At 33.7% G+C, this 24,803-nt stretch overlaps 1 protein-coding gene across 1 annotated transcript in view; it reads left to right on the top strand.

The window, feature by feature from the left end:
- Positions 1-737: 737 nt before the first annotated feature.
- LOC150093413 (lysosomal dipeptide transporter MFSD1-like) overlaps positions 738-24,803 on the top strand; it is a 214,904-nt gene continuing 190,838 nt past the window's right edge. The window contains exons 1-2 of the mRNA XM_090413277.1: positions 738-924; positions 22,155-22,363. Coding sequence (XP_090269403.1) covers positions 741-924; positions 22,155-22,363 — 393 coding nt within the window. The 5' untranslated portion in view covers positions 738-740. The remainder of the gene's footprint in view (positions 925-22,154; positions 22,364-24,803) is intronic.

Raw genomic sequence — 24,803 nt, 5'->3', positions numbered from 1 at the left:
ATTGCCGTACTACAGGTCATTGGCGCACCCAGAGAGGGGTCAAGGGGCTCTGGCCCACCCGAAAAGAAAAAGGAAAAAACACTCGAAAAATTTCCAAAAATCCTGGCCGCTGTGAACGCAAGGCGAACGAAGTAGTGCTTGGGCGCTACTTGGTTTGCCCCAGCTGGGCCAGAGGAGGTCATGGGTATCATGCATTGGCGATCACTGCAGATGCTCAGTCATAGCTCGTATGCAAAGCATAGTGTGTATTCTCAAATCGTCTACTCAACTCGCCCCCCCCCCCCACTGACCATACGCTTATTAATAGCCAGTTAATAATCTGTTCAAAGTTAATCGAAGAAGTTGTTAGTGAGTGAGTACCACTTTCTAGATGAAAAGGTCTCCTCTCATCTAACAATATTTCGAAAGGCACTTTATGGAAATAATTTTAAAAAATAATTAAACGTTATATATCTCCAGTATAATAATTATATATAATTAAGCTATTACAGTCTATTATTATATGATGCGTTAGTCAATTTATATAGTGTTATTTATTTTAATTGTGATTAAATATTACAATGTTGTTATTGTATTCATAGTTAAAAGAATAGTTTCATTATTGCATTCCAAGCATTGATTAGTGTTCTATTATCAATGGCAGTCTCAAAACATGTTTGTTTACAAGTGGGCATAAAAAAAAGGTAGGTGGTTGCCAATTTTAAAGGCGGAATCACGTGAGGTCTCCACACAATACCAAGATGGCGGAAGAGCGGACGCCGCTTCTTCAAGAACCTAACGTTAATACTTCAATAAACTCTGTAAATGAAGATGAACGCGAAAGTAGTACCACTAGTAGTGGATGTAGTGTTTTGGACATATGTAACCCTCGCAAAACCATTCATAGATTTTTTGTCTTGCTATTTATGTGCTTCTTAGGCTTCGGTGAGTTTAGCTAAATTTTGGTCCGTTTCTGGCTTGGCTGGTAACTGCAGTTATAACAAACGAAAAAAAAAATTATGTAGCATCATATCACTGAATTTTAATTACACTCAAGTTTTTCTTATTGAAAATAAAAAAAATTGAGTGTCACATTGCTGCTTTCTCTTCATATCATTTGTATTTATTATTACTGTTATTATGACAATATTCACAATTACCATAGCAAGAAGCTTTCCTGAGCTCTGATTTTAAGATATTTTTTCTTATGCAACAAATAAATTATATATTATTAATAAATAAAAAATCAAGATGCTCCATATTTATAAATTGATTTATATATATGAATATTTTACTTTAATTATGGAACATTTACTATTCAGAGATATCACAGTACAACTGTATTTTTAATTTCTTTGAGTTAATGCTGAAATTGATTTCTGGTTAACTCTTAACCTAACATGTAGATAACAGCAATAAACAAAAATTATTAAGACTAGTTAAATTGGCAGTAAAATTATTTCATTTATGATATGTGATGCCTTAATGGAGTCCCAGTGACTCCTTGTAGAAGACCAACTCTACACTGTACGTTCACTGCCTGTATTACTTTTTTTTTTTTTCATGTGTTTTCTGGCCAGTTTGCATGTTTTGCTGGAGAGTAACATCTTTAACAACCAGAAGTAAAGGTGTTTGCTATTTTTATGGCAAATGAAAATAGTAAATAAAGCTAAGGAATTAAAGATACCAAGAAATTATATACTTGGTTATAATTCTTTTCCCAGGAAAGCAAAACAATGTTTTGCGTGTGAAATATATTCACGTCTGAGCTACTTGTATATAGAGGCTAATGACTTCATATCACTTGCCTTAGTATGTATCCCATAATGCAGAGCCCCCCCCCCCCTGTTTTGGATGTGTATAATACTATGCATAATAGGAAGGGCCACTACCCAGACCGGTTTTGACCTTTATTCAGGTCTCATCGTTGAGAGCCGAGAGAGAGGTACTAAGGTTGAAATAATGCAGAAATCATGAGGATATGAAGTCATTAGCCTCTATATACAAGTAGCTCAGACGTGAATATATTCCATGCACAAAACATTGTTTGGCTTCCTTGGGAAAAGGATTAAAACCAAGTATATAATTTCTTGGTATCTTTAATATATAATAAACCCAAGTTAAAAAAACTTTCTAAAGCTAAGGAAGTTATTAGTCCTCTTATGTATGCTGTGGTATAATGAACTGATCTCCAATTACATGATACTACTACCATTAACACAGACACATACAGCATCTTCTACTGTTCACCACCACTAGTGTGTGTGTATATATATATATATATATATATATATATATACACACACACACATATATATATACTGTTCACCACCACTAGTGTGTGTGTGTGTATATATATATATATATATATATATATATATAGTCTGTAAATTGCATGTGTTCTCATTGCTGATTTGCCTGTATCCTGGATGAAAAATCTGAGTTTCTGAGAGAAAATAACCCTGCTGTCTTCATATGAGATCTACTAACTCCTACAATTGAAAAGCCTATATAAAGATTCCTCACTATGAGAATCAAACTCAATTCTTTTTCAATCTAAGGGAGCAGTGTGCATTGTTCTTCTAATTGCGCTATGGAGGCTCAAATACTGGGCACTATTCGATGCTAGTTTGTATCAAATTAGATACTAGTGGATATGCTGGCCTTGTTGACTGAGTTGTTAGCATATCCACTCTCCAGCCAAGAGGCTGCAGGCTCGCCACTATGAGTGTTTGTGGTTATCCTACTAATCGTGTATCATTTGTAACCTGTGTCCTGGGGCAGTATGACCTTTGATGTCTTGGCAGTATAAAAATCAAATCAAACCATATCAGACCAAACTAGTTGGATATATGTGTATTTATACTGTTGATCATATATAGAACTAGTGCCACATCTCCCTTAGTCAGAGAGAAGATTGCTTGCTGATAATGTAGGAATTGTGCCATCTCAAGTGGAGATGCAGGAGTAAGTAGTGGCAGTGTGAAGTGAGGTGCAGGTAGATAGGATGAAATATTTAGTATGATGTTGCTGTAGACCTGTAAATGTGGAGAATGATGACTAGGAAATGTATAGGTAAATTAGTTTTTGTAAATAAGAGGAGAGCAATCATTATGAGTCATATGTTAATTATGGAAATATAGGCTGGAATGAAGGAGGAGAGAGAGAGAGAACATGTAGAAACAAAGAAGTATAACTGCTTTAAGCATCTGTCTTAGGTTAAGCATCTTTTATTTGGTGACTGTCTTTGATGGAGGCATGTAAGTTGGTGAGAAGTTTGTAGGAAATTAATGCAGAATAGATTTTTCCCCAGAGTAAAAAGAGATATGGTATAAAACAAGAATCCATTCCCAAAATTTGTATAGATATAAAGGATGTGAACAATGGAGAGTGAGTAACAGGCTTTTGCTTGGATAATGTATGTGGAACATATTGCATGAGAGTTACCTGTCCATATAAAAAAGTAAACATGAAGCTTGATGAGCATTGTGTATGATAGTGAGGACCTTCCATGATATGTCTTTTGACTCTAAAGAGGTCTGGTGATCATAAAAAGAGAGAGAGATAAGTTAAAACTTATTTAATAGACTTTTATGTCAGAAACATGGGTGACATGAACAAGATCATCCCAGGTTGATCAACAATTAGAATCCATGCTAGTGACTATTAGTCAAGTTGCTTTCAGGTAGTGCAGAAGTTAACTTTTAATGATTCCGTCCTAAGTGGAATAGGCGTTTAGCCACATCTCATGTTAGTACCAAATTATGACTCTTGTCAACTGGAGGCTACATAGAAACCTCATTCGCATCACATCTTGTAGTTTTATACACATGTTCTCTTGATCACATGCTGTGTTAAATCTGAGTAACACAAACTCGTTTTCTTTACAATTGTGACAATTACTGCCTCTCAACCAATATCACTATAATTAAAATCATCCATGATAATCAACTACCTCAAATAACGACCAGGTTTAACTCATTATTTTTTTATTTATAAAGCTAGATGTATTCAAGTAGTTATTCAAGCAAATCTACTCATAGTTAATTGAAAAAAAAAAAAAAAATTGACTACCTCTTCCAAACTGTTGAAACATTTCAATCTCATCTTGTTCAGTATACCCTGGCCTGCGCTACCAAATACCAACATCCTACAAAAAATGCCTGCCAGTCTGCCAGGTGAACACATGCACTTTACAGCCGAAAAATATTAGTGGTGCAGTAGTCAGCATGCGTAGGACTAAATAGGTGAGTTGTGCATAGTGAAGTAGAGTGCCCTCCCAGGATGAGACCTTGGAGGTGTGACATAATTAATTTCACACCATGTGTGTGTGTGTATATATATATCACAGATGTTACTGCCACTCTTTCATTCTGAGTTCTCCACTTTTAGCAGCCCTATTTTCTCTTTTCTTTCCTGCCTAAATATACTCCAACAAGCACATTCTATACCTGCTCATGTTATCCTCTGTAAGCCACATCTCACTTATTCTAAAAATTATAAATCCAGAACTTACAAGATTGCTTTGTAGTGAATTTATCATCACTGCCACTTACAGAAGATGCAATAAGTACTCTCATTTGAGGTTGTAATTTTGCCATCACACCTAGTCTGTCGTAGAAATCATAACCACCATTGAAAGTGGGATGTATAATCCATCTCCCTCAGTGGCTAACAATATTCATTTGTATATGGCCAACACCTTCCAAGAGCAACATTCCACCAGAAGATTTAGTAACCTTGAAAGAGTTATCCACAAAAAAAAAATAATAAATAAAATAATCCATAGACAATGCAAGTCTGGGTAATATAATACTGTAATAATGGATCAAACAGAATATAACAGAAAAATGAACAATCTTTTAAAGATGCCTCTATTTGCTATGTTCTAGATCCAGATCTTATTAAACCTCAAAAGAAAAAAAAAGTATAAATTATTAAAAAAAAAAAAAAAAAAAAAAGTTACATCTTAATCCAAAGAAATCACCAAAAAACCATATTACACCATTCCAGAGATATGAGGGTCCTGTAAATTCAAAAACCCCATATACTCTTCTCCCACTTAATCCTGCATTTGATAGCATAAGCAACTCTCCTTTCTTTATTAAATTCACATTTAATTGACTTAATTAAAACTTTTATGGGGAGGGAAAAACCTTAAGTTCATTGCCAGCAAATTGGCAGGATTATTGTATATCATTCTTAGGATTGAAGATCAAAATTACCAAATTTTTGATCTTCAGATATTAGAATGGATATATAAATATTATGGATTTCAGTAATTCTAATAAAAAATAACTTATTGATACCTGCTTATTAAAAATGGTACTATGATCCCACTAGCAGATCCACAAGAAAACTAACATTTCTTTGAATGTTATATATATACTGCCTTAAACTGAGATGTCATCAAAAAACTCAGTCTTTATCCAATTTTAGCCATGTATTGCTTGGATTGCATCTGAATTCCTATTAAAAAAAATTATCTGAAATTTATTTCTCAAAATTAACTTTTGTATTAAAAAAAAAATTGATAACTAATGATCCAGTTGAATGTGGTAACTTTCAGAATTCATGGCAAATATTTGAATGGTAATATGGAAGATCAAATGCCTTATTAATTAATGTTTAATATTGTTTAAAAAATATAACGCTCTTTCAATCTTTGTGTTGATTTCATTTGTTGGCCTGTGAAAACAATGTATGCTTAAATGTATGTCAGTGGTTTTTGTTAATTATGTCTTATGTGTGGCTAAATTTGAATGATTAAAATTACCTCTGCATTTAACTAATAGCCCACCCACAGTGCTTATATATGATGGGAACCAGACATCAGAAATTGCTGTTTAAGGAGACAAGTGCCAGGCTTCTAATCCATTCAAGCACCAGAGTCAAGAATTACTGTGTATTTCTGTACATTTTGCTTTTGGATTTCGTGTTACTCATTACAATATATGCAAAGTGGCAAGGATGTAAAAAAGAATGAAATAAAATTAAAAAAAAAAGTTTCACAAAGCAACATATATAACCTTTTTCAACAAAGTAATTAATGACCGAAGCATGTATTTCCAGCTCTTACATAAACTTAAAAAAGACAAATGTAATTCATCGTATCAAATTGGAAGCCTTTCAGTCTCAGTTTCAACTTGGGAAACAAGTTTGCTGTAACCAATTGGGGTGATAAGTGAAATGATTGAGCATTACTGTATTTTTTTTTAGCTGAAATGACTTTATGTTTTTAGAAATGCAAGGATTTAGGCCACTCTAGTCCTAAATCCTTGCATTTCTAAAGCATTGTATACATATATGGTGTACCACAAGGATCAGCCCTTGGTCCACTGTTATTCATTTTCTACATTAATTGGGAAGGATTTGACAGGTGACATACAGCTATTTACTAATGATTCAATGATAGGCAGAGTAATCAGTAATGCAACTGATATGCAGTACATGCAGAATGATTTGAATAGGCTAGAATTGTGGGTGTTGGAAAATGGCTGTCAGTTTAATGTTAGTAAATATGAAGTCATGCACTTTGGTCAGATTAGATATCCAATGTCATATTATGTTGGAGGGGAATTATGTTAAAAAAAAACTGATCAGGCTTGGGATCTTGGAGTAGATAGGAAGTTGAAATTCAGGGGTCATATAGCAAAGTTACAAATACAACTCAGAGGATAGTTTCAATTGTGAAACAAACTTCATTTTTGCTCATTATACAAGGACTTCATAAGACCTCACTTGGACTATTGTGCGCAAGTCTGTCTCCTTGTTTCTGTGATGATTCTGATACCGTGGAGAGAGAGTGCAAAGGAGAGTGTTAAAAATTATATCAGGATTGTGAGATACTAATTATGAAGACAGATTGATAATTTATAGACTGCAGACACTAGCAAACAGGAGAAAGAAGGGTGATATGAGTGAGACCTACAAACTTCTGGAGTCATACAGTCATTTAAGTTAATGGAATTTTTCATTTTATGGAGGATGGAGAAAGGATGAGAGGGCAACTTTAGAAGCTGAGGATGAATACCATGAAGAAGGGGGGTAAGATCAAGGTTTTTCTCTCATAGTGGTGTGTGATTGGAATGTGTTGCCATTGAATGTTGTGTGTACAAGCAGTGTGAATGAATTCAAGAACAGATATGACAGTTAGTGTGAATAGTATGTCCTTGATGAGTTCCTGACTCCTTTAATAATAATAATAAATTTCAGTATCATGGTCAATTTTAATATTTAAGTTTTTAATATTTAAGTTATTTTTTGTAGAAAGGAAAAATATGCAATTAAATGGGACTAACGGATTCCCCTCCCCCCCCAAAAAAACTCATTTCAGTACGGAATTTTTAGCAAACCAAGCACTCAACACACTACACACAGACTAATAATCTGGCTTGCTATGTGGATGATGTAGTTGCTATTAGATCTCATGGTGTAGACATGTTAGGTTTTTAGATACATGTTTAATGCACTTAAACCACCAAAAATACACTTAACTGCAGAAAAAGACCTTTCTTACCTTTTTAGAAATGCTAGTTACCATTTTCTGTTTATAGGAAACCTACACACATTAGAAGGTACTTATGAGTAAGCTGTACCATCATTTATCTCAACAGTATGCTATCTTAAAAATCACTCATGCACAGAGTTAGGTTATTTGTTTTAATGACATGATTCTTGCAACAGAACTCATTACTGAAAAAAAAAAGGGAGCCAAAAGTCTTCACTTTGTCAATGCAAAATTATTCAAATGAAGTGGATATTGAATCCAACATTATTTCTAAGCTGAATAGAGAAACTACAAGAGTTTTGTGTCGAATATATAGAAACTATAAAAGTTTCGGTGGATCCAAACGTAAGCAAACCTTTCATGATGGGCAACTTGTAGTAAAGGTGGAGTAAGCTCTGATCACTATCCTTAGTATTTCCCAAAATGTAAAATAATGTAAAAAAAGTGTATGATGTTATATGTTACTCCCCTCCCCCTATAATGTATAACATCATACATATTATACATAGGAGATGTGTTTTACATTATGGGAAATACTAAGGATAGTGATCAGAGCTTACTCCACCTTTACTATGAGTTGCTCCTCTCACGAAAGGTGTGCTTATGCTTGGATCCACCAAGACTTTTATAGTTTCTATATATTCGGCATGAAACTCTTGTAGTAGTTTCTTAGTTTCTCTATTCAGCTTTGAAATAATGTTGGATTCAATATCCACTTAATTTGAATAAGAACTCATTACTTTTGCCATGCTGTTTTTAGCCAATAGCTTCTTCTTTTCAGCCATTTTCTGGACAAAGGACCAATTTTCCACAACAAAATTTGACAATTCATCACTTCACCTTCTTTTAGGACATCCTCGACTTAATTTTCCTTCTTTAGGAATCCAGTTCATTAGTATGATGGTCCATCGCTCATCTTCTTTTCTGGATAGATGTCCGGCCCATTTCCATTTTAGTCGCTTGTGGTGAAGAATGATGTCAGTGATGTGAGTCTGGCTTCTTTCCAGGTGTTTCACGTATCTTTTAATGTGATGCCTAGCATAAACTTCTCCATTTGTTTTTGAGTTAATTTATTTGTCAGTGCTTTTGTTAACAACCAAGTTTCACAACCATATGAGATGACTGGAAGTATGCACTGGTTAAATGTCTTCCTTTTTAAACAGAGTGGGACATCATTGTTTTGAAAAATGCTTTTCAATTTTCTGAATGCACTCCAGGCAAGTTGAACTATCCTATTTAGAAACTTTTGGAGTCCACAATTTAGATCAAAATAGCTACATGACTACAACCCCATAATGATAATAGACAAAATGTTCCATGTCACCCCCCTCCCATCCCCTTGATCCTGGATTCATCTGAAAAGATGCTAAAGTTTTTCATGATCTCCATGCCACACGCAAACTGAACATCCATTCAGCATTGTTCATCAGTTCTCTGTTTTATCATCTTGCACATTCTGGAGTATAAAGTTCCTTGTGCATGTAACTGAGCCCGCTTTGGACAGATTGATAGGTCTGTTAATATCTGCCTTGAAAAACATAAACTACATTTACAATCTGTATGGCAAGTCAGGATGGCAGATCATACTCTGGATATTTCTTCACACAAGATTAAATGGTGGAAGACAGTTGTGCTTGCAAGTCTATAGGAGTTGTGCTTGCAAGGCCTGAAAGACATATTTTTGGAATCATCAGCTATGAAACACTCCTCTAACCTCAGTAAGTTTAGCTACATTAATTTACCAAAGATCTGAGAAAGTCATTCTGAGGCAACATTTATCATGTTTCTGAATTAATGTCATTTTTATTTGGACTCCCCCCCCCCCCCCAGGAGGCATTTTGATAGGATAATTGAGTACTATATGTTTCATCATAATTTGTGTCCTGAAAATGGTTGTTTGAAATCTAGCAAAATATTAGTAATCAGTAAATTATTTATCTTATTGTTCAGTGCTTATACTCTGAAACATCATACTAAGGGGGTGGGTGGGTGCAGATATATTAGAGACAAAGGAGATTTGTAGTGATCATTTTAATTCCTGATATGTATCCTCCAAATTATTCTGTTATTTGTCAGAACTTCTATTTTATATATCAGTCTTTCTAAGGATATTTTCTTACCACCCTGGTATCGCACACCTGTTTTGTTAATCTTCTATATTACTACTGAGATTAGCTCTTCTCACACATTCTGTCAAGTTTTTTTCTTATATCTTCACTTTTACTGTGATTCTACTATTGATGTCATCTGCTCATTCCCATAATTTTTCTCAGAATTCTCTTAACTGGTTTCAGTCCTTGATTGACCACTTGCTTCTAACTCAGCTCTACAAGTTACTATTCTTTGAATACTGACTTGTATATTGCTAATTTAGTGTTTTAACTAACTTTTTATTCCATATAAATGTATTCACTTGACCCATCATGATACCAGCTTTGTTTAATCTTTGACATCTTCACTGAAAATTGTCTGAACAGCTGAAATGTTTTACTTTTTTTCTATAGGTTCTTCATTTGGAATGCAGTTCATGTTTCTATTCTCCTGTCTATTTTCATAGTTTTAGTTTTTTTATTGCTCATTTTCATGCCAATATATGTTACAGCAGTTATTCAATTTAGCTAAAATCATCAGTTTTTCTCCAAATTAGTCTATTATTTGTCAGCACTCTATAATATTGTTGTATCTAATATTTCAGTCTTCTAGGACACTTGTAACTGTATCAGTCCTCTAGATCTTGGTCTTCTTCTGGACCTTTTTCCTGCCATTCTTTTTAAGTGACCACATAGCCTGAAGCTTTAACACATTCCTGAATGCTAACAATGTCAAGTTCTTAATTTTTTTCTGTTCACTTCCCTAATCATTCTCAGAACTCTTATCTGTGGTCTCTAGTCTTTGATCTGTTATGCTTCTATCCCAGCTGTATACAAGACAGTGGTATGCAGATTCATAATTTAAAATCATGAAATGATGTCCACATAATGTTGGATGAAATATATTGGAATTTTTGAATAAAATTCTATATAATTTTTGTTACATGTGTAAACTGTGAAGGTTATTTAAATAAGTTAAAATTGGTTTGACCACTGTCTTGTATACACTAGTTTAGTGTTTTAACTAATTTCTCTCTAATTCTATTTGGAATAAGAGCGACAGTCAAAAATCATTTAGCTGACTTCCCACTATAACAGCTTGCTTATTCTGTTATCTATTTCCATATTTAATTTGCCGTCTTTACTAAACCTAAATAGCTAAAATGCTACTTGTTTTCTGCAGTTGTCCCATTTAGAATACAGTTGATATTTTCAATATTCTTGCTTATTTGCATAGTATTTGTCTATTTATTGCTGAATCCTGCAGAATTGTACTGGATTTATTTAGGAATGTAACACTGTATGCAAGAAGTGAAGAGCTGAGGTGATTATCTCTAATTCTGCTGTCTAGTTTGATGCCATTTTCTTTTATAATGTGATCCATATAGATGATGAATAGCAGTAGTTAAGTGCAGATTTTATCAAACCATCCTGCTATCTCCCTCAGTTCTAACAGCTTACCAAATGTAGGCTAAGTGTTGCTCACTTTAATGCTCTGTTTACATCATCTAATTATAGTGTTTTGAATAGCTTTTCTCTTGGAACCTTATATTTCTTTTCTGGATCTATAAAACTTAAATGCAGATCCTAGTTATATTCCCATGATTTTTTAACTGTCTTAAGTGAAAAATCTGATCCTCACAACCTCTATTTGGCCTAAAACAAGTTTGTTCTTTTAGGTCAGTGGTTCTCAAAGGGTGTGCCCTAGAAGATTTCCGGGTGCACCCTGTGGTATTCCAGAGAAATATGTGTCCAGATATAAAAATAAATATAGTTACTCTATTATACCTTTTCATTACAGATATACTGCTCTTTTTGTCAACACATCATTATTATGTTAATTAACAGTGGTTTTTCTTGCAAAGAGAACAAGAATATGGCTTATTCTTGTTGTGTATATTACTTATTTTAAAAGTGTTGGAAGTGGATGTTATGTGCATATTACTTATTTTCAGATAAATACACCCAAATAAAATGGATAGATTTCTCAAAAAGAAGTGTGATATTGAAGAATCAGATTCTGGAAGTGAGCAAAAGTTAAGTGCAAGTAAGAAAGCAAAATCACGGCCTACTCGCAAATATATGAAAGTTATTTAAGCTTGTGTGTCACTTGGACCAGAAGTGAAGATCATCCTTTGCCGCTATGTTTAGTATGTGGATGTAAAATGGCAAATGAATCATTGCTTCCTAGTAAATTGAGTAAACATTTTAAAACTATACACTCTAATTTACAAGATAAATCTAAGTTTTTTCAAGAGATTGTCTGAACAGCAAACAAAAGTGGCAAATTCTTTTAAAAGTATAATGGCTGTTTCTGATAAAGCTCAAATTGCTTCTTATCAAGTCTCAGAACTGATAGCAAAAAATATGAAAGAACATACTTTAGGTGAGTCACTTATTTTGCCTGCATGCAAAAAAATGGTCATGACAATGCTAGGAAATGAAGCAGCAATGAAAATAAGCAAGATTCCTCTGTCCAACGATACAGTTCACAGGCGTATTATAGAAATGTCTTCTGATATCGAGAAAAATGTAAACTTCAGTATTCAAATTTTGCATTGCGAGTTGATGAGTCAGCAGCCATTACCAACAAGGCGCAACTCTTAGCATTCGTCCGTTTTATTAATGAAGATCAAATAGTAAATCAGTTTCTTTTTTGCAAGGAATTAAGTGTGTCTACAAAAGGTGAGAACGTTTTTAACATTTTGAATAGCTATCTTGATAAATGGCAGTTAACATGGAAGTCGTGTGTAGGCATTTGTAAAGATGGAGCCCCTTCCATGGTAGGCTGTGTTAAGGGCCTTACATCTTTTGTAAAAAAACAAAATGAGAATGTTATCGTAACTCACTGCTTTCTTCATAGGGAGGCCTTGATGGCAAAAACATTGGAAGAAAAATTAAGAGAAGTTTTAGATCAAGTTGTTCAGATGGTAAACTTTATTAAAACAAGACCTGTCAATCGTTATATGGATTCACAACACAGATGGCTGCTTTTACACACTGAGGTGAAGTGGCTGTCAAGGGGGAAAGTACTTACCCGTGTACACGAGCTACGACAAGAACTTCTTGCGTTTTTTGAAGAGATGAAACAATTACATTTTTGTAACCTCCTTTGGTGCAAATTTTGGATTGCCAGGTTACGATATTTGGCCGATATATTTCAGCAGCTGAATATTTTGAATACTAGCATGCAAGGGAAAGAAGAAAATATTCTCACATCCACTGACAAAATGAAAGCGTTTCAGAGAAAACTACAGATTTGGAAAAGAAAAGCTGTTGAAGGTAATTTGGAAATGTTTCCATTGGTAAGTAACACTTGCATAAATGAAACACTTCCAATAATAGTTGAACATTTAACAAGTTTAGAAGAAAAATTGAGTTCTTATTTTCCATCACTTAACACTAAACAATACGATTGGATCAGAAACCCATTTATGGAAACTTCAAGTGATTTTGGTTTAACATTAACAGAAGAAGAAGAACTGGCAGCTATATCCACAGATCGTGGATTGATGATTAAACATAAGGAATTGTCTCTTGAAGCCTTTTGGATTTCTATAAAAGAAGAATATGTGTCAATATCTAAAAAAGCTTTGAACATTTTACTACAATTTTCAACATATTTATGTGAATTAGGATTTTCTACCCTCACTACAATTAAGTGTAAAAAGAGAGGAACTCTTCAATGTATTGATGAGGAAATGAGAGTTTGCCTTTCAAATATATGCCCAAACATTGAAGCAATCGCTAGGACACATCAGGCTCATGTTTCTCATAAACACAAGAATGAATAAACTTAAGGTATGTTTCATTTTATTTTTTTTTATCGAATTATTTTTTTTCTGTAATATTTGACATAATTATTATAACATATTTCTCAAAAATTTGTATATAGTGCGCCTACAATTATTTGTAGGATTTTAAATGCATCCTGACTTCAAAACGCTTGAGAACCACTGATCCAGGTTCTCTTGCATATTTTTCTTTGCCTCTTCTTAAATATGCTTGCATGATTCTTACTTGGTACACTCAGCAGGGAAATCCCATTATAATTCTTGCATTCAGTTTTATTTCTCTTTTTAGAGATGGATGCTATGAGAGCTCTACTTCGGTCATCAGGTATTTGACCTTTTAACTATGCATTCTGAAATATACAGTGGAGTCACTGTAAACCACATTTATACCTCCACATTTGAGCATTTCTGTTCAAATATCATTACTCTGGCTGCCTTTTGACATTTCAAGTTTTTGATGACTTTATGTTCAACTATTGATATGTACTCCTGATTGCATCCTTCTTGAATATTTTTAACCACCATTCTGTCACTGCTTGTTTCAAAATAATTGCTCCAAACATGTAGAACATTTTTTGCTTCAGTTTTCATGTCACCTTTATTATCTGATTTCTTTTACATTATTCTTTCCTTTATATGTATGTTCTTTCAATAGTCTCTAGAGTATTTTTCACCTTCGTGATATTTATCTTGTATATTCTTACCAAAGTCTTCTCCAACTTTTATCTGCATTTTTTTAATACACTCTTCTTTGAAAGTCTCTTAGAGCACATGCTTGTTAAAAATTTTCAATACACTTCTTTTCTGTGACTGCCTCTTTAATTTCTTGCGTGCACCACAGAGTTCTGATTTTCCCATCCTTGTAGACAATTTTGCCATGGATTAGTCAGTTTTCTTTAAAGTCTGCTAGTGATTTTCCAAGGTTTGTTTCTTGTTTTCAAACTCCTTCATTTTTTTTCTTGGATAATATTATTATTGTTCTTGACACCTCCAAGGAGTCCGAGGACTCATCGCTGGAGGACACCTACTGTATAACTCTCCATCCCCACCACTACACCGAACCTATACTATCAATCATCTACATCAATGCCATCTACTGCCCAACACCACAACTAGTATTTTTTGTCTGTAAATTGCGTGTGTTTTGAAGGGCCGATTTGTCTGTGTGTGGGATGAAAAACCCAATTTTCTGGGAGGGAAAAACCCTGTTGCTATAATATTTGTATATTTGCATCTGAAAACTGTTCTGCTTTGATTTTCTTCCTTTCTCTGATCATTAATGTCTGAATATAACATGTAGTTATGTAGGAGAATTTCACCTGCTTTTGTCTTTGTTTTGATAGCCAATTATGTACATTGTGGTACTTCTTTAATTCTTCTGCAAGTTCCATTTCTTTTTCATTGATATATCTTATGTGGATGTTGCCTAATCTTGAGGTCTGCTGATGTCAAATTTGAATTTGTTCCACTAGCTTTCTTTTTACTGTTTGTTCTGGTTCTCAGATGAAAACATCAAGGGCCTTGTTTAACCTGCAGATGTCCTGGTGGTCATTGCATTTCAACTTTTAACATCATCTTGTGGCGTAAGTCAATACAGAATACAATTTGGTCAGCTAAATCTCAAATTTCTAACCCATTTCCAATTATTATTATTATTTGACACCTCCAGGGAGTCCAAAAACTCATTGAGGGAGGGAGGCTACCTGCTCTATAACTCTATCTCCACCATTCAGTCACCAACTATGCCACCGACCACCACTGGTATTTCCACAGACGATCACAAACATCTATGCCCACAGTGGGATTCGAACCCGCAGCCTTTTAGCTGGAGAGTGGTTACACTATTCACTTGGCCAACTAGGCCGGCAACTGAATAAATAAGGATGATAATCCTTATTTATTCAGTTATAAATAAGGCTTATCATCCTTATTTATTCAGTACTGAGATGGATGCCTACTAACTGAATATCACTAGAAGCTGAGGAGAGGACATTAGGTCAGAAGTCCCAGTTGGCTATGTATTCCTTAAAAGGTTATGAGGGAATCTCCTTCCAGTTAAAAAACTTTCACATTTAAGTGATCTCTATAGGCCAGTGATGGTGAACCTTTTTACCCAGGTGTGTCAAACATCTTTTTTTTTTTAAATATTGACTTTGTTGATGTGCCACTTGCATATGCATTATAAATTTAACTATATAATCATAGATGGTGACTTATACATACCATATTAGGCTATTTATTTAATAGGACATTTTAATGCTACACAGGCAGTGCTCAAATCATTGCTCAATCTATTTCTCCCTTTCGATTTGATATTATTTAAAGCAGAAAATAGTTTCACAAGAGTATGTAGAAGAGAAAATTGTTAGAAGAGCTTTAGCAAAGATTTTAAGAGCATGAAAGTTTTTGGGAAGGTTTTCCACACGCTTAGAATTTCACAGTCTGAATTTTTACACGCGGTATCATGCAGACATTCCCGCTCAAGTTCTTCTAATTCATTTCTAAGAGCAATAAACTTTCTTTTCCAGATAGGATTACACTGGAAGTCGGCTAGTTGCATTTCTAGATCTTTTAAATCCAACCACTCAAAGTCATCTAATTAAAGATCCATGAATTCTGTTTCATCAGGATACTTTATGAATTGGATTGTTTGTTCCAACATTCGAAATTGCTCAAATCTAGAAGAAAACTGCTCAGTTACTGACTTTAGAACTTCGATAGATTGGTTGATATGTTGTTCACAATTTTTGGGGCTGGTTTCGTTAAATAAAAAAATGTTTACTCTTGGGAAATACTTAAAATTGTTACTTTCTAAATCACGTTGAAATATTTTGAGTTTATTCTCAAAGCTCTTGATCATGCCAAACATAACATCGACAGATTTTCTGAAACCTTGCAATTGCATATTAAGTTCATTCAGGTGCAATGAAAAATCTTTGAAAAACATCAGTTTACTGAGCCGAGCAGAATCGTTCAACTGAGAAAATTCGTGCTCCATGCCCTTTGTATTTAAATATAATTTAATTTCATTTAAACATTCAACAAACCGCTCCAAGTACTTGGCCACGACTCAACCATCGAATATTATTGTATGTTAATAGACCATTGTACACTGATTCAACTTCGTTTAAAAGTGAATTAAATTCTCGTTTGTTTAAAGCCCTGGCAGCAATAAAATTAGTTACCTTTGTCACAATTCTCATCACATCATCCAAATCCTTTAAGCCCAGTTTTGCACCTGATGTGTAATACAATGGAAACAAACCAGGGGATGACCAACATATTCTGTAAATTGTTTGATAAAACCGACATTACAGCCAACCATATTAGGTGCACCATCAGTTGTAATCGAAAATATTTTCGATAAATCTGTTTCTCACAGAACACTTTAACAACACAGTCGCATATGTCTTTACCTGTCATGTTTTGAGGTAAATTTTCTAACTTTATCAATTCCTCGTGCATAGAATCACCATGAACATATCTTGCAGTAATAGCCAATCGTGCTAATGACGTAATATCTGTAGTTTCGTTGAGACAAATGGAAAAACAATGGCATGAGTTCAAGTCTTGTTGTATTTGATTTTCTATGCTAGCATTCATTGATATAACTCTGTCTTTAATAGTATTCCTACTTAATGGTAACTCTTTCATGCACTTTACAATAGCTTCCTTATTATGAAAGTCCTCAAATAAAAATGGTACACACTTTACGTAAGCTTCTTTAATATAATCACCATCACTAAGTGGTTTCCCATGTTCAACAATAGTATGTGAAATACTGTAACTTGCGGCTACTAAATTTGAAGGTCCTGAAACAAATTTAATTAAAGTCCCTGATTGTGATTCTGCCAGTTTTAGATGTTGCAATATGTATTCTTTGCATTCTTCAGAAGTTTTTTCTAGGAACCATTTGTGCTTAATTTCAAAATGTCTTCTTACGTTCCAAGTTCTACTCACAGATAGCTCATCACACAATTTCCAGAGAACTTTATTGCCTCCATCAATAACACCATATTGTTCAGTCCAGGCATCTTGGAAATTTCTTCTACTTCCTTTCTGTGATAATTTTAGTTTTTTATTAGTGCTAGCTGCCATTGTAAAAGGGTTCACAATTAAAAAAAGAGCACAATTATATACAGCAGTAATAATTAATAAGAACTAACAATTACGGGAAATGAATTATACACCAACAACTCAAATTACTTAAGTGGAAGACCATGCAAGACTACCACTACTTCTATCAGTAGGGTTACCAGATTTATTACCAGTATGTTCGTAGCAACCTTGTTATTTTACTTTCTATCATGCTACTAAATAGCAGCTATTTAGTAGGTTTTGTTGCGATGTCATCGTAATTTGTTATTACTATTTGCATTATTTAACAAAATTTACTGAATTTATTGCAACTATAAAAATGTTTTCATTATTTACTCAGATAAATTCAATATTTAATGCTGTGAATTATATTTTATGTTAAAGTGGTTTTAATTAAGTTTAGAACTTGTATTACTCAATCGAGAGACTTTGAATGCATGCATGAACGAATTTCACACAGAAATCAAATGAAAACTTTAAGTTTATAATATATAAAGCACGTATTTATAAGTTTGTATCATATAATATTGATAATAATTTTTATAAGTTTTTATAATATCATATGACTATGCAGAAATTATAATGATTAAGAAAGAAAACGTAAACTTAAAACGCTCATTGTTTATAGGCTAGTTACAAAATAAAATAGAAATAAGCTAACTACAAAATGAAATAGGCTAATTATAAAATATAATTCTTTCAATGAACCGAAACCTACCTTCGCCTTAACTGAGAGTGATCTTACACAATTTATCGCAGTTTTTTCATCAGAATACCAATATCTTTCAACATCCAAGGTGCGTCACCTGAAACCCTCAAGTGTGTCAGTGCTGACACGTGTCATAGGTTCGCCATCACTGCTATAGACTGTGCTTTAATTAGATTTTGCAATGATCTTAGATATTGTCACCATCATCAACAGCATTTTCTATCCACTGTTGAATGAATACCTCCCTCTCCACTCAGTCCTATCTTGAGTTTTTCCATGTCACTGAGTTCCAGCCATCTCTTTAATCTCATCCCACTATCTCTTTGGTCCTCCTATAGCTCTCTTTTCATCTCTGAGATATCATTCAAATATCAACTCTGTCCATTTTTGAGTGTTATTTCTTGCAATATGACCTGTCCATTGCCATGTGGACTATTTATGGTTGTTATAATGTCTCATCCTGGTCTGACTTCAGATCCAAGTATTGTGCTTTGAACCTTGAATGGTAATACCAAGCAGTGATCTTTCCATATATTGCTCTGAGTTGTTGATCAGCTGTTTAGTCAAACCCCAAGTTTCACTTTCATATGTCATGACTAGAAGCATACAACGTTTGAATATTTTTATTTTAAGGCAGATTTGGATGTCTCTCTTTGAATGCTTAACAGTATTTTTCAAAGCCTACCCAACCAAGTTGAATTGTTCATATAATTTCTTCCTCTGTACTCTAATCTTTTGCTCTAAGTAAACATAGGAGGTCACTATATCAGTTTCTAGTGATCTGTATCTATTGACTTTTTTGTTATGTATTTATTATACACTATTTTTGTTTTATTTTTATTTGTTTTATTTATATTTAATCTTTTTTCTTCTTTTTTTACATTCTGCATTCAGTTCATTGATCATTTGTTGAAGTTCTTCTGCAGAGTTTCCTAAAAGAACTATTATCAGCAAATCATAGGTGACTTACTTCGTTTCAATTTAATGTAATTCCCGTTTTTCATTCCAGATTTTTAAAAATTTCTTCTAGGACTGCTGTAAATAATTTAGGTTAAATGGCATCTTCCTGTCTAACTCTGCATTTTATAGAAAATTTCATATTTATTCCTGATTTTACAGATGCAATTGAATTTTAGAGTTTCTAAAATAGCTACATTGAGATTGAATCAAATATCTTTTCAAAATCAATAAAGATCAGATCTAAGGACTTTTGGTATTCATTTGTCTTTCAGTGATTTTTCTTATTACCTATAGATGATCAATAGTGCCTTAGTTTTTTCAGAATTTAGAAAACAGAATCTGAATCCTGCTAGGACAAGCAGGATTCAGATTCTTGGAAAAAAAATCTAGTTTGTTCTATTGCTAATTTTTGTAAAAATTTTATATTATGTTAAAAGGAGGCTGATTGTGTGATAATTTTTAAGATCCTCTGTCTCCCTTTTTAAAAACTATAATAAGGATAGCATTATTTGGTAGTCTCTTCTGTCTTAGGCAGGATGTATAAATTTTACTTAGCATAGTTGTAATTGGTTTACAACACTTTCAAAACTTCTATCAGTATGTTGTCTTCATGTTAAGATGTCAAATTATATATCAGTATGTCATCTTCACCACTACTCTTCACTACCCACTGCCTACTGAACTTCTTTTAAAACATTATGGCAATATTTCTTTCTCTTCCATTTGGAGTATTTCTGTTTTTGTATTGGTTTGTTTTTAGCAGTCATAATTTGGCATAGAAAGATTCCCTTTAAGTTATCTGTTCGTTGTCCTTAATATTTAATTTTCATCTTTAACGGTTATTAATTTATTTTGTCTTATGGACAACTCTTCTCACTCCTTCTAGACCCATTTTTTCTGTTGTAATTCTGATTCTGAAGTTTCTAATTTCTTGTGTAATCCTTTTTCTTGTTGTACATGGCTCAGAGAATTCTATTCTAGTTATCTTGTCTAGATCTCTTTTCATTTCTCTTCTTTTTCTGAGAAGATTTAAAGTTTCTTCAATATATATATATATATATATATATATATTTTCATTCTTTTTGTTAATTCCACAGTATGGTTCTGTTATTATTTAGTACTTTTTATCCAAGTCTTCATTCATATCAATATTACAACTTTTTTTTTCTGTCTCTTTTTGGAAGAACTGTTTTTTCAGAATTGGTAAATTAATAGAGAGTCTTTTATTTTACTTAGTTTCTACCTTTCTCATCTTTTGTGGATAACAATTCTTGATCTCCTTAATCTGTGATCACTATCTGTATTGAAACTATTTATTATATCTTTGTCCTGGACACTGTTGGTTTTATTATAATCTGTTTCATTAAACATCTCTCTCCACACTTTCATGCCCATTTCCAATTCTTCCTTTTTTTTGAAGAAACATTCATTATGTAGAGTCCTCTAAATTTAGCAAATTCTATAATTTTTCTCCATTTTCATTCCTTGGGACAAGTGGAATGATAATATTGGTATTTAAATTAGGATGAGTGGGATTGGATAGTAGACTTAGTGAGTTGAAAATGATATAGTTGAAGATTTGGATGGAGATATTCAGTTGTTTGCAGATGATGCAAAGTTGGGACGAACCATGAAGAGTAGTGAGGATGTTGTGACCTTGCAGGAAGACTTGAATAAATTGAGTGATTGGGCACGGAAATGGGGGTGTGGGTTCAATGTTGCAAAATGTAAGGTTTTAAAATTTGGAAAACAAAGATGGGATGCAGAATTTATGCTTGGTGAGGATACATTGTTGGAGGTGGAAGAAATAAGAGATCTGGGGGTGATAATGGATAAGGATCCGAAATTTAGGGACACATAACCAAAATTGTGAAGACAACACAAAGGCTTCTGGGAATGATGCGGAGGACACTGACGTGTAGAAGTAGGGAGATTTTTGTTCCGTTGTATAAGGCTTTGATTAGGCCACACGTGGACTATTGTGCCCAGATTTGGTCACCTGGTTTTCAGAAGGATGAAGAGATGTTGGAAAGGGTCCAAAGGTGACTGACTAAGGTAGTTTCTGACCTCTGGAATGTATGAGGAAAGATTGAGGAGATGCAATTTGCAGAGTCAGGTGGACAGCAGGAAGAGGGGAGATATGATAGAGACTTACAAGTTGGTAAGGGGTTGTTATAGGATCAATGCTGGAGAAGTTCTACAGAAAATAGTGGGAGATCGGGGGAGAACCAGAGGTCGTGTTATAGGGGAGTGAGAGGCAGGTTTTTTTAGTGCAGAGTTGTAAATGATTGTAATGGCTTGCCTAAGAGTGTGGTGTCTACAGGGAGTCTGAATGTGTTCAAAGCATGGTATGATGAGCTGTGTGTGTGTGTGATAAAAGGACCTCCCAGATGAGTCTTTGACTCCATGAGGTCTTGAGCAGTAATAATAATAAAAGGAAATGGGGTATCTGATAGGTATCTCTTTGCAACCTGTCTATCTGTAAAAATATCCATCTCTGTATGAGGATGCCCAATATTCTTTATAAATACCACATTCACAAGAAACCCAGGTGTCTAAATCTGTGCACAGTAGTTCTGATGTGTTAATATTCAAAGGTCTGTGGAATGTTCATTATAGCAGATTAAAGGATAAAATGTTGAATTTAGTAAATAGGCAGAAAAGACAAGATATGATGGAAACACAAATTACCAAAAGAATTTTATAGGATTGATGCATAAGAAATTTTTCAGTACATGGCAAAACAGAGGTGGCCATTCCTGAATTATTTTTTATTTTATTTATTTTATTTTTTATTTATTTATTTTTAACTGATTAGTTGAATGGATCAAGGGTTTGCTTCAAAAAGTGTTAAGTGCATTATCGATCACTTTGAGCAAAGGTGTGATAGTCTTATGACACTGTGGATATGTCTGAATAATCATAATCTGGATCTGTTTCTTTATATATATATATATCACACTTATGAGATACATGTGATAATCTATATTAATTTATTTTCTTAACATTTTCAGGAAGTTATTTTTGTTATGATAACCCAGGAGCTCTTCAAGATCATATAATAGTAGATATGGACATAAATACATCAAAATTTGCACAACTCTATTCGTGGTATTCTTGGCCAAATGTCTTTCTGTGTTTCTTGGGTGGATTCTTCATTGATCGTTGGTTTGGAATTCGTTGGGGTGCTATTATTTTTGGTTTTTTTATTTTATTTGGTCAGGTAAGTAGTCTTACTTTATAATTGTTACATCTAGCTATATGATATTATTATTTTTAAATATATACTATGTTGAAATAAGGCATGGGATAACACTGTATTTCATTAAGAGCATATGGTCCTTCATGACATCATTATATCCTCCATGCTTAAGTAAGCTTATTTTCCACCTATTTGTGATAATATGAGTTAAGATCCAAAATAATATTTTGGATGTTAACATGACTATCAAACTATTTTATAATATATGCTGTTATGACATGGGGTGTTGTTGTGTTGTGGTCTGTTCCCTATAACTGCCATGATGTAGGAAGCATTGCATTATCCTTGAAGTGTTGCTTATCCATAGATGTTCTTCCTTCCAGGGAGGGAAAGCTCCGACCATTACACTTCAGCAGATGTCTTTGTTTTGGCAATGTTCCCAGACATAATTCATTCACAAAAGGCCACTGTAATTTGTTGCTCCATATCACAGACTTTCAGTGCTCTTAGGATTAAGCATGATGCTCTTTATGCTAATCTGTGCCTTTAATTGCAATGGTTGGTGTTTGTCTTATATGAAAACTACCTTTCCATAGAAATTGGGACTACTGTGCAGCTCATTGCATAATGTCCTACTACTAACTTGAATCCACTCCACTGTAGACTCTTTAAACTCTTGGTTGATTGTTTTTCACATTTAGATTACAGTTTACATTTTAGTACAACCCTTCTAAGCATCTTTTTCCTTGGTGTTAGCTTCTTTGGTTCTTCCTGTGCATTTCTTGGTGTTCACATTCCACCGGTTGATAATGTTGCCTGCAGCTGTGGATTTTGTCTGATGTATTCTTTTACAGTGTCACAAACAGATAAGCCACTGATATTGCATTATGTGATAACACATCTTTCAAAGCATTTTTAGTGAAGTTTTAGGTGTGCCACACCAAATGTGTGAGCAGTAGTCCAAGGTTGAGTGGATTTGGTATTTATACAGTGTTAACAGTTGTACAGGTGATTGACTTCCACAGAAAAATACAAGTTTTTTGGAGGATGAAGGAGCTATGGCTCCAATGTGTTTGTCCAGAAGAGACTGGAGGTATAAGTCAACCCCTGAAGAGAAATCTGATCTTGTCTGGAGATTTGGATATTATTTGAGAATAAGGGAATAGAAGTGAAATCTTTCTTATAAATGTTCTGCAGTGGCTCCACTGCATAATTCAGAGGGTTTGGTCAGAAGGTCAAATTCCAGATGATTGGAGTAGCGCTCTCTTAGTTCCCATCTCTAAATGCAATTCTTCCTAAGAACTGCCAATATATGGAATTTTTCACATTCACTTCTTGTGGAAGAGAAACTTGTAGAAGAACAAGCTGGGTTCAAACCAAACAGAGGTTGTCAAGATCAGATTTTCACATTACAACAAGTAAATGAGAAATCATGGAAATATAACAGCGATCTGTACTTAAGTTTTGTAAATCTGGAAAAGGAATATGAATATGCCCAGAGTAAAGCTTTTTAAAATACTACAATTATATGTGGTAAGTGGAACATTATACAGAGCAATGCAGTCTATATTTAAGTTGTAATCAGCAGTTAGAATTGAAGGAACACAGGTATGTGGTTTAACGTAAAATCAGGTGTAAAACAAGGATGCATGGTATCTCCACTCTTATTCATCATTTATATGAACTGCATTATATTTAAATCAAAGATATTAAACTAAGTTTTTTTGCTTTATGCAGATGATATACCCCTACACACTTCTATTATAATCTCCAGGTTTATCTAAATAAATTGAATAACACTATAACAAATTTGGCATGAAAATCAGCAATAAAAAGATCAGCGCTATGAAAATATGTAGTAAATTTAGAAAATTCTGAGAAAAATTAGTTGGCCTAAACAGATGGCATCAATGGCAAGTCATATTAAAAATGAAGATATAGGAAGGGACTTGACATTCATGTTGATGTTTAGTGGGGGGAAAAATGTCTTAAGCTAATAATTAACTAACTACATTTATTTTGTTAATTAAATTACTAAGCCATTATTTAGCTTTGGTCAACAAGGCATTTTCAAATTAGCTTTATACAAGACAGTTTCAAACCAATTTTAACTTAAGGATCTGAGAGCTGGGTTAGAAATAAAACACTTGACTAAAGACTAGAGACTGCAGATACGAGAGTCTTGAGAAAGATTAGGGAGCATGAACAGATGGCATCAATGGCAATATCATATTAAAAATGAGGATATTAGGAAAGAACTTGGCATTGTTAGCATCCAGAAATGTGTTAACTGTGCTAATCTCAGGTGTATGGTCACTTAAACAGAATGAAAGAGGAAAGATTACCAAAACAAATGTTCTCTGCCAGGTTGGCAGGAAAAAGATCCAGAGGAAGACCAAGATATAGATATAGATGGATTGATACAGTAAAAAGTGCCTTAGAAGTTAGAAATATAAGATCT

Source organism: Typopeltis vanoorti, chromosome 24 (genome assembly GCF_054136105.1).
Source record: "Typopeltis vanoorti isolate ZY-2024b chromosome 24, IOZ_Tvanoo_1.0, whole genome shotgun sequence".
In the NCBI taxonomy this organism is placed as follows: domain Eukaryota; kingdom Metazoa; phylum Arthropoda; class Arachnida; order Uropygi; family Thelyphonidae; genus Typopeltis; species Typopeltis vanoorti.
The sequence above is the reverse complement of the archived record's forward strand: the minus strand, read 5'-3'. Positions and strand labels throughout refer to the sequence as shown.